This window comes from Pteropus vampyrus, unplaced genomic scaffold, assembly GCF_000151845.1.
Source record: "Pteropus vampyrus isolate Shadow unplaced genomic scaffold, Pvam_2.0 Scaffold136, whole genome shotgun sequence".
NCBI lineage: Eukaryota > Metazoa > Chordata > Mammalia > Chiroptera > Pteropodidae > Pteropus > Pteropus vampyrus.
Genome location: NW_011888917.1, coordinates 2,843,873 through 2,855,239, shown reverse-complemented (window position 1 = coordinate 2,855,239; position 11,367 = coordinate 2,843,873). Strand labels below are relative to the sequence as shown.

General features: G+C 37.1%; 1 protein-coding gene across 18 annotated transcripts in view; it reads right to left on the bottom strand.

Annotated features, from left to right (window-relative positions):
• PTPRD (protein tyrosine phosphatase, receptor type D) overlaps window positions 1-11,367 on the bottom strand; it is a 396,821-nt gene that overhangs the window by 56,074 nt on the left and 329,380 nt on the right. For all 18 annotated transcript variants that reach the window (XM_023535084.1, XM_023535086.1, XM_023535085.1 and 15 more), the window contains one exon: window positions 5,166-5,341. In XM_023535084.1, coding sequence (XP_023390852.1) covers window positions 5,166-5,341 — 176 coding nt within the window. The remainder of the gene's footprint in view (window positions 1-5,165; window positions 5,342-11,367) is intronic.

The window sequence follows — 11,367 nt, the reverse complement described above, 5'->3', positions numbered from 1 at the left end:
CAGTTTTCCCATTCTCTTCCCTAAGGTAAACAAAAGTCACAATGCACGAAACTTTTCATCCGCTTTAGCAATGGATGCCATCAACTGGTTTGCATGATTCTCTATTTGGAAATAGAATATGGGATTCACAGTTTGAAAGCCAAGTGTAGAATTCCTTACTTCTACCTCTATACTTTCACGACACATCAATGTGATTCACAACAAATGACAATTCGAATTGTAAATCACGTCCCAATTGTTGACTGTCAAAATTTCACTCCCCGTTCTCACATTTACAGCACTAAGTACTGCCACAGTAATAGCTCTAGTGAATCAGCTCCCACCATAAAGCTTGCAAGACAACAACAAATCAACAATGACTGTCAACTATGGGCAGTAATTAAAGGCAGGCCAGTGAGAAGGTGAGAACTAGTGAAAGCCCAATATCCCTTAACTTTGTTAAGCCATTTTAGCTTCCAACACTAATCAAGGCTGCTCAACAGTTTGTCAAGCATGGGCTTTACACATTCCCTCTATCTTGTGTACCACAAGATGGAAAACAAAGTAGAAGAGAAATGGCCAAAAGCAGATAGATGAAGGGAAAAAAGTGGACAATCACCAACAAAATAATAGAGCTTTTGGGCTAGGAATCACCTTGGCAAATCTTACCCTGGAGACTCCAATTCTTCAAGTGAGGCAGCCAACCATGTGTCCCAGTTGTGCCCACAAATAACACCCTTGGAGTAGAAATCCCAGCTGTATATATTTTACACTCCTACCACTGTTTCATTTTTTCCGAACTTTTTCTTCCCTCTATGTGGTTGCCCAAACCAATTCATGTGCTTATTGGCATGTCATGAAACATGGAAACAATTAGAGACCACATTCTAGGGCATGAGAATGATTCTCTACAGAATCAATGAACTACGCAGAACTTGAGAGGATTTGGCAAAAAAGATGGAAACTGTGGAATAGAACCCACTAATAGTATCTCATGTCACACAGCACAGTTTACAAGGCTTTAAATTGATCTGTGTGTTTCAGGCGGCAATCATATTTTGCCTTTAAAATTTCCAGATTTTAGCCTTACATTTTGTTTTGTTTCTTTATCCACATGAAACACACAGAAAATTTAACATGTATATTTTCTCTTCAGGGTTGAAAACTGAATGTATACACCATGCAAATAATCGTTTCAGTTAGGTTTGGGATCTTTTCAAGACGAAATTTGAGAGAGAGTGATGGCATTTGAAAATCAAGTAATTTAAGTTTTCAAATGGCCAACTGAAGTCCTAAGTCATACCTCACATGTGTAAGAGCTTCTTTAGGCATTTAAATCCAAGATTGGTCAGTTCTCTAACAAAAGACCAGTGAAACTTCTAACACCTGCTAATGAACCCAGTGTCCTCTTGTGAGAGTAAATTGTTCTAATTCAGCAAAGGTTACAAACATTGCTGCTTTATCAATAGCAGGCCAGAGTGACAAGGTAAGAGGCAGGACTAGGCACAACAGAAAGCTGGAAAACATAGGAGACAGGTACTAAGGAGAGAATTTCCTAGCATCATCAGATAAATAAGAATGAGGAGGGGAAAAGCAAAACTGAACCAAAAAGAAATGTGATATCGAGAATACATTATCTTCAGTGACAATTATTACTACATGTAACTCATATCAATATAGCTATTTTCATATCGTGTTGCTTCGTGATATGGCTGCAATAAAAGTAGCAGCAAAAATAGCCAAGGTCTATTTGCAGACTGATTAAGAAGTTTCTGCAACAGGATCTCCATTCTCGAGATTCTGTCCTAGGAAAAGACAAGTGCAAAAGAACCCCATGTTCTGAGCTACACTCTCTTTTTGACCATAACACATAGGTATCCTACACTGGGGACAGTGGGCAGGATTCGCCATGTGCAGAGACTCTATAAACTTGGTCAAGATTCACTGTCAGCCACAGAAAAACAAACTGATTTCATTTGGAAACAAAAAATTGAATCATTCGGAAGACAGCTTCAGGGGAAAGCGAAGTTGCAATGGCAAAGCCTCCAACTTCTCTCTCTCTAACCAAACAATAATAATTGAGACTCATTGAGCCACCTTGTCACATTCCTTATCTCAGTCAATACCCACAATAATCCTTCCATGTAAGAAATGAGACTTTGAGGGATCCAGTAACTTGCTAACTGTCACAAAGCACTACAGTAAGCATTAGAGCTGGAATCTAAACCCAGACATTTGACTGTAAGGCACCCCTACTTGGAACTATATCACGTCACTATGTCACCACCTCTTCTCTCTGATGTTAGTTTTCCCACAGTCTTGTGTAATACCATGTTGTCTACTCTTCCTTTTCCTTTTCTTCTCTCTTTCCTACCCCAAATCTCTAGTCAACAGGTACCCTTACGTACTTCTAATGCATGTAAGTGTTTACATACACACACATTTTACCCCCCATATACCAAGGGGATGAATATTAATTATTTCAAAAACCTGAGTCTTAATCAAAATAATGAGCTTTTAGGCTGCAGCCCTTGGAGACGTGATATATTTAAACTACTTGGACCACCTCCCTTTATGAGGGAGACTATAGGCAATTCCTAACTAAAACCAAGCTAGTTCAACTGCCTTGAAGTTGGCTGCTGGGAATGAGAATGTATTGAGTCCCCAGGTCAGGCCACATTACCCACAAAGTTCCTAAAGTATGGAACTATATATTTCAGTAACAACTAACCACTATTTACAATATTGTTTTTATAGCAAAACCCAACTCAAATTCTTGTTTGAGAATCCAGGAATGCCTTGCCCTCTCTCCATGAGACTGTAGGTGAAAAAATAATAGATAAGGTGGGTAGATGTGAAGTAGAAAGATGGACGAGCAGGTGAAATAATTTTGGGGACCAGCGTTTTGTTAGATTTCTCCATTGCATTTAGTCATTTATTCTCAAGTGTTCCGGACTGTGGAACAAAAGACTTTTGGGCCTTGGGGGGTGGTCAGAGCTCATTTGTATGGTCAGATTAATAATAGTTGAGACTCCTCAATGTTGGCTTATGCAGATCATTGCAAGTTTGGGTACAGGCTGAATCATCACTGAATGCAAATCACAAGACAGCATTTTAATTGGCCTCCTTTAGGTCATTTAACAAAGAGAAAGCTAGCTTGCAAGAGCAAAGAGTAATTAATGAAGGGAGCAAACAGAGGTTCATTTAGTAACTTCCAAATAAGTTTCTCTGTCTGAGGTAGCGAAAAAAGGTAGCCTGCAACATAAAGATAAACTGTAGGTATTTAAGTCACAATGCCTTCCGCCAAGAACTGCTCATTACCATCAGATGTTGCAGTGGCGGTGGGGCCAGTTAGAACTAACTTTATTATTAGAAGCAATTAGGGAGAAAAGGGGCAGAATTTCATTTAGTTATTTCAAAACAAGTTTCTGTGCATGGTTTAATGAAGGCCTGCAGTGTCAAGATAAAAATGTGTGTTTTACAGAAAACAGCTTTTGCAAATGACTGCTTGTTACCAGCTGGTATTGCCAAGCAGAGTGGTCCAGGTAGGCTAGATTTACATGCATGCCATAATATAATAGTTCAGCTGTCTCAGAGTCACAGAAGTGTTAACAGTATGGTCTGATGGTTAAGCATAGGTGTTTTGGAGTAAGACTGGCTGTCTTCAATTTTAAACTCTAACCGTGGTAGCTAAATGACCTTGGGTGACCTTCTGGGATGTCTGGACTTAGTTTACTCATATGCAAAGTAGAGATTATGGTAGTGTTTATATCACAGGGTTGTTGTGAAATATCCATACACCTAATATGTGTTAGATAATGCTATAATTATTAACAGGTATATTCAAGAATCATGTAAGTGGGGAGGCTGTTCTTAAAGAAAGGACTTGAGATATAGCTGTTATACCCTGAGTACAAATCAAAACAGACCCATTTACACCTTCTGAATGGAGTTTGCATGTAAGGTAGGACAGATATTTGTCTTTATAGTCTTAACAGTTTTCATCTAAATTCATTTCAGACAATATTTCAATAATTCTGTAGAATTCACATGTTTTAAAAAGATCTGATTCCTTTTTTTAGGTTTGCTAAACCAGTTGTGAACCATATCTTTTGATTTCTTACCTCCTTATTTGTCAGGTAACAACAGCTGGGGCTTTTTGTATTTTCCTATATCTGAGTTTTTCCCTTATAAATCCTCTGAGCAGCTTTCAACTCTTCCCTCTTATATACACCTGGGCTAAGAGAAACTGCCATGAATTTAGCTTAGATGACCATTTAAAAACCCTCAGCTGTCACACAACGAATGGAGAATTGGGCTTTGGCTGCTGTCTAAATATCATTTTTGAGGCTATTGTGGCCACAGTGAGAGGCCTCTCATGGGTGGTTTCGAACTCTACCCTGAATGTCCCACTCTTCAGTGGGAGTCTGAGCTGTCTTTAGTGATTTTTCAGAGACTCCTTCATTAAATTCTTAAGGTTAAAGATTGACTTTCATCAGATTGCTATAATATATGCATATTTTCTTGGGAATATAGCTTACCCATTACGCTTTAGTTTTCTAACCAACAGCGTTTAACTAATGTGCCATGCACCGTAACATTGGACCCATATGATGAATAAAACTTCCTTTTCAGACTTTATTAAGCAATGACTTTGTTATTAAACTCTATTTATTTTGGAGAACGCTAAACTAGCAAAGTGCCTTCCATACATTTATGTGTTTTCTCAGCTTTGTATTAACCCACATCATTTTTCAGGCTGCCTGACTTAATTTATGCTAATTTGAATAATTTAAACAAGAGCCTTTATCACAGAATTTTAGTTCTCACACTGCAAATTGCGAAAATACTGGGAAGTACATGTTGGTGAAAATCTCAAAGTCTGTGTGTTCTTCTTCAATGTGTTTCAGAAAGAATTGGTTCGAGCTAAAATGTATTTTCTCTAACATTTTCTCTCCTTTTTTGAGTACTACTTTTTTTTCTTTTGGCAATCATATACATTGTAACATGAGAGAATTTCGTTTTTGAAAAGACTTAGAAGAATGGTTTAGTCAGGGTTGCTGATGCCCACTCACAATGAATGTTATAACATTAAAGCTTAAGATGAGATTATAAACAGAATAAAGTATGCAACATAGGAGCTGAGGGGAGATTTTGAGAGGGAAGAGGTAGATATTTATTCTTACCCTGGATCGCTCTTCTAGTTTTGTCATCATAACAACTGTGGCACTCCGTTGCTCCCATATCATTCTCCAAAAGTCCCCAAATGTTTCGGGGAGAGATCCCTGTGTTGCAATATAGGCGTTTTGTTTCCGATAGCCATCTATGTAGTTGGCATTCACATAGTCACTTCCTGGGATGCCTATAAAACAACGAGTGTCATTCAACTAGGTGAATATATCACAAGAGGAAACAGCGTGGGATACAGCCTAGTGGCACTGTTGTACTATTGTTCCACACTATGCTAGCGTCACAGTGATAGAGTAGAATTTGGGTTTTAAGCAAGATTAAAAACAGGTCTTATGGGGTTAAAGAAATGCAATGCTCAAAGTGTTGGATCTTTATAAAATAACAAGGTAGACTACCAAAGAAAGGAAAACACAACTAATTGTCCATAGACTGTCTTCTCTTACACATTACATTTTCTCAATTGCATCAGCAAATATAGCTTGCAATGGAGGATAAATAATTATTTGGTCACATTCTTCACTCACTATCTTTCTCATTTACAGACAAAACTAAAAATAATGCTGAGTCCGAAAAATGCAATATATGGTGGATCGTGTATAATGGTGAAAAATTCTTTGCGGATTTAGCTAACAGAGAACTCATTTAATCCTCATAGAAACTCTATGAAGTAAGTCCTATGACAATCTGCCTTTCACAAGAGAGCAAATTGAGATATACAAGAGATTGAAGAACTTGCTCAAGCTGGGGCAGGGGGTGGGTCAAGTTTAATTATAGGCAGGCAGTCTGCTATGACTGTCTTAACCTCTGTAGAGTTTAAGCTTCATGTTTAAACCTCACAGGGTTGTTGTATCACATGAACCTCTTTTTGGATTATGACAGTTGCCTCATAATTGATTGTCCCACTTCTAGTTTTATCCTTTTCAGTCTGTTCTCCATCTAGCATGACAACAATTTTTTAAACAGTTTATTTATTTATTTCAGACACCGTAACTTCTTCAAATCCAATAATGGCTTCTCCTTATACTTCATATAAAACCCAAACCCTCAACAATGGCTACTAAGCTTTACATTTCTCCAAACTCATTTAGTTCCACTCCACTCTTAAACTTCTAAACTCTAGACTTTGCTTCAATTGTTAGAAAACAATAATCTCCTACCTTACTGCCACCCCACATCCTAGAACATACTGTCACCTTCCTATCACAAAACGTTCAGCTTCCATCTCAGAAGGCCTGCCCTTCATACCATGGGACCTCAGAACTCTCTTGGCAATTCTTTATATTATTTGGCAATTCTGTAATTATATATTTATTTGCTAACTTGCTTATTGCCTGTTTTGCCCTTTAAACCATGCCTGTTTTATTCATCTTTGCTATCTCTAGTGACAAAAACAGTGAATAATTTGCCCTGGTTCCAATATTTAATAAATAGCAGAGCTGTAATTTAATGTAAATATTATAAATGAAAGTCTAATTTTCCATTGGGATGATGTCTTTAAGAGAAATATAGGCAAGTTTGAGCTTCTTCCAAAGAGAGTGGCCAAAGTGATTAAGGAAATCAATGGTATTGAACATAAGAAAGGAAAAGGCAGGGGTTGGAGAAAAGAGCTGCCCATGAGTAACTGAAAAGAGGTTTGGGTTTACTCTGTTAAGACCCCAGTTTTGAATTCTGAAAGATGTCACTACAGAGATATGGATTTCATCTCCAATTTGGTAAAGTATTTTCAAATTGTCAGAATCAAAAAGGGAAAAGATTTCCTTGGGAGGTAATGAGTTGCCTATCCCTGGAGGGGAACAATCAGTTTACAGGGATATCACTGTGATCTGGGAGGTAGCATAAGAAGCGGTACATGGACCCTTTTTGTCCTGGGAAAATATAGGTGCTGGATTTATGGAAAAAAATATCTTCTTTATAAAGGAACATATGTTTCCAAGCTAAAATTATTATATTTCACTGATTGCCACTTGTAATTACTTTGACTGCTTTTCTGATTCCAGTTGTAAAACTGATCCTCTCAAGAAAACTAATGAAAGTCAGATGGAAACTACTGGGCTCCGAGATGAACACATGGATATGGAATACCACCAGCATTAGTGAAAAGCCTTTTGAGCAAAAACTGAAATGCACAGTTGGTTGTAACATTATTCATCTATTACAGCTACTCAAGAAACAGTTGGGGTTCTGGCAGCCCTTTGTTGATAAAGATCCTATTCCTCCCTGACATCAAATTACTGTAGATTCAAAGGACAGTTTAAATAAAGTCCTCAGGTTACAGCCACTGGGAAGCAGCACATCTACATGTCCACAGGATTTGTTTCTGAGCCAACAATAAATCTATTTTATAACACGGGAAAAGCCCACTTTCAAAATTTTAATTTAGCATTTAGCAACATTAAAGAATTGATTTTTTTTTTTTTTAAGGGCTTCTGGCCATGGGCCCCACTCAGCTACCAATATAAAGAAAACTTTTTCCCAAGAAAATTCAAGATGGAAAAACTGGGTTAATGACTCAGACTACATATCAAATGGGCACTGTGCCATTTCCTCCTGATCAAGGGTAACAAATGTGTCTGAACTATGTGTGTGAGGACAGAGGCAGTGGACATGAGACTTATATCTAAAGCAAAGGAATTAAGCCATCTAACATTCTTGTGTAAATTTTAAACAGTTATTACATAATAAGTTGCTTTTAGACATACTCAAGTTTAAATAATAAATTATTGTTATTATTAGGTTGCTACTGAATAATAGTTGTACTTCCTAGTAATAAAAATAAAATTTCTGCCTGAAAACTACTAGGCACCTAGGATCAATACTATATCACCAAATGCTGTAAGAATTTGGGACTTGATATTTTGAAAAGAAAAGAATTAAAAGTTCAAAACATAGTAGAGCTAATTATTAGGCTAATGTTTACATCTTGAAAATAATGCCGAGGGTCCTCTTCTATTTTGACACTTCTCTGTAAAGAGGTTGCACCTGGAAGGAAAGCCTCTTTCTAGCAAATCCCTTACCTTACTCTAGCAAAAAGGCTTTTCAGGTTAAGTTCTCTCCCATGTGTCCTTTGCAACGTGGAGATATGAGACAGGGCTATGTTCTCTAGAAGCTCTAAGATCTAATGTGTCCATATTCATACAATGCAGCATAACGAGTTATGTAGAAAGATGAATGAGAAAAGATTTAAGAAAGGGTGGTGGCTTGCCCTTCTAAACATATTAACCCTAGACTGGAAGCTAAAGTTAAACAGCAGTGTTTCAATTCAATGAGACCTCAGTTTTCAATAAGACACATTTAGAAAGATTTTTAACCCTGTGGGCGTGTGTGTGTGGCGGGGTGGGGTGGAGGAGGTGGGAAACATAACCTGCTGGCTTTCCAAGTGTTCTTGTGCCATGAAATGCTTCTTCAGTAGCTATTGATTGTGATATTTCTGCTGAGAGGCTGTATCTACAACATTCTTTCACTTTTTTGGGGGGTGATTTTCTCCAAGTAATGCATATTTGCTTATTTTTCAATCCCCTGTCTTAACCAGGCAATGATTTCATTTGCTAATGCAACACTAATCAGAGTGCACTACTAATCTAAGAGAAGTGTGTGAGAATTAATTGAATTCCTCTGGGGCTATGATGGATGGAAATCTAACTTAAAATGCAGTACTGAGAGAATATAGAATTACTATGAATTAGCTGACTACTTTTAGTTTTGAAAGTCAAGGAGACCTTTGTACAATATTTTAACAATGGTGCTTGTCTTTCACTGGGGATGGTAGTGTTGAAAAATTATTAAAACAACAAGAACATAACAAAGATGTCTGCCTTTTGCCTGTCATAGGCAAAATCTTTGTACTGGCACTGCTGCAGGAACTGTCTATTGAAGTCAGTTTTAATGTCATTGTTCAAGAAGAGTAATTTAGGTCTAAAACTTGCTCTTTCCTAGAAATCTGTAGTTTTATTTATAAATTTCATAAATTCCCATATATTGTTTCATGTGTCCTCTCCAATTAATCATAGTCATGTAAATAGTTCCCACACTAATAATGTTTGTTATTCCAATCTTATAAGTGAGAAGATCTAGGCTGGATCTTGACTTCATATTATACCAGTATGCCCCCTTCCTGTATCAGAGTATATTTCATCAGTGAATGAACTTCTATTTAGTGGTACTTAAAAATATTATTTACATGATTTATACTGGGTCTTTGTGTTTTGGGGCAAACTAAACTTTGAGCTGTAAAACTTAAGCCTTTAAGACTAATGGAGGTTGTGATGAAGTGAATAATTGGTAGAGCTGTGTTTGTGTTCTTCATGCATAGCAAGCCATAGCAAATAGCTATTCAAACAGAATTAGGCCTGTTTTACAATCTCTTTGTATTTGCTGGGAATTGCTAGTTATAGCTTTTAGTGGAGAAATAAGACTGGGCATGGACTTTGGGATCCTCTGTTCTTTTAATTACCTGTTGTACTCTGAAAAAGTTATGAGTTCAAAATGCAAGGAAAACACCCTTTTTCTTCATCTAAGCATGAAATGAATAGGATAGGGTTTCATGACATTGTTCCTACATGTGTTTGAATATTAACAGAAGGGAAGAATCCTTGGAAAGATGAAGCTACTCTGTTCAAAAGAATATTTGCTATAAATAATTACTGAGGAATGCTTTAAGACCTTGAAAGCATGTTATAATTTTAAAGAATATCTGAACTGCTTTGTCATGACTGGGTTAAGTTTTTTTTCTTGTTTGTTTGTTTTTTTACTGTTAATTTGAGTAGGAGGCCTAATTGGGCCAGGTGGGTCTATTTAAAATAAAGACTTGCTTTGCATTTGATCTTGCAAGTCAGCAGATAAGTTGATTTGAAAAGATTTCTCTTGTTGAGGGGTGCTTATAAATACACATATTTTATAATAAGGCCTTATGCCTTGATGTTAACAGAAAAAGCAGGACCTAAAATATACATGAATTATTTTATCGATGTTAAATTAAGTAATCATAAGGAGAATGTGTATAGTTCTGTATCACCCCACACTGTAGGAAAAGTAACATGTGCCTGTTGAAGTCTCGGGACATTAAGCACTGCTGAAAATTTAGAGAATTTGACAAGGAAATGGGGACTCCTGTCTAGGGCTGCTGGCAGTTTGCTTTTTGCCATTTGGGCAGTTGTTCAACTTGTCCATACCTCTGATTGCTTATCTACTAAACGAGGCATGTTGGACAAATCGATTCCTGCAAGTCTTTCTGAGTTTTAAAATAAGATGTCTCTCTGTGGTATTCTTAACCTTCTTGGATTTGGAAATCTCTGTGAAGTTATCTTAAGATAGAGGTTTCGTGTCTCTCAGATTATGTTGAAACATGCTCTGATTCTCTTTCAAGCTGATTCTGACTGTTTCCACCTTTGATGTGCTGAGATTTTTCCTTGTGACTGATACTTCAGATCTTTGATTAGACCCTGGTGGGATAAAAAACACATAAATTCAAAAACAAGAGGAGGTGGTGGGACTAGGCTAGTAGGTGGTCTGTTCAGAGAAAGAAGCTTTCCTTGAATTGTGGAGGTGAGAATGAGTAAGAGGAAGCCTGTGGGGGAAGACAGAATCCTACCCGTGGCTCCAGGGGACAAAATGCTACCGTAGTACAGTAAGTCCTCATTTATCGTTGTCCATAGGTTTTGTGACTTTAAGTGAAATGATGTACAACAGAACCAAGTCTACCACAAGCTAATTGATATAAACAAGAGTTAAGTTTATATCATCAGTCGTATACGGAAAGGAGGATGTTATTCGAGGACCTGCTGTGCAAAGCTGGAGAGGGACCCTCTACTTGAGCAGCTGATTCTGCTCTAACTCAGTGTGGCATCAAAACCCAGGTACTTTTATTTCCTTTCACATCTACAAATCCCTAGTAAAGTTTGTGTCAAAAATAAATTGTTTTTTGGTAAGCTAGTTTATTCTCTGTTGTAAGATAGAAGTCCTCAAGTTCCAATAGAGCACAAAAGCTAACTTTTATTTAGTAAATGTCTCCTCCTCTACTTCAATACATGAACAAAACAAAACAAAACAAAAAACCCAACTAACAACAACAAATTGTTAGTTAAGACCTAGATTGCAATTTTTACAACCTACAATGCAGAAAAAAATGTTTACTTTGTTGGCTGACAGTGGCAAAACTAGAGGATAGAAAATAGAAAAATGAAATCCAATAAAAATTATTAC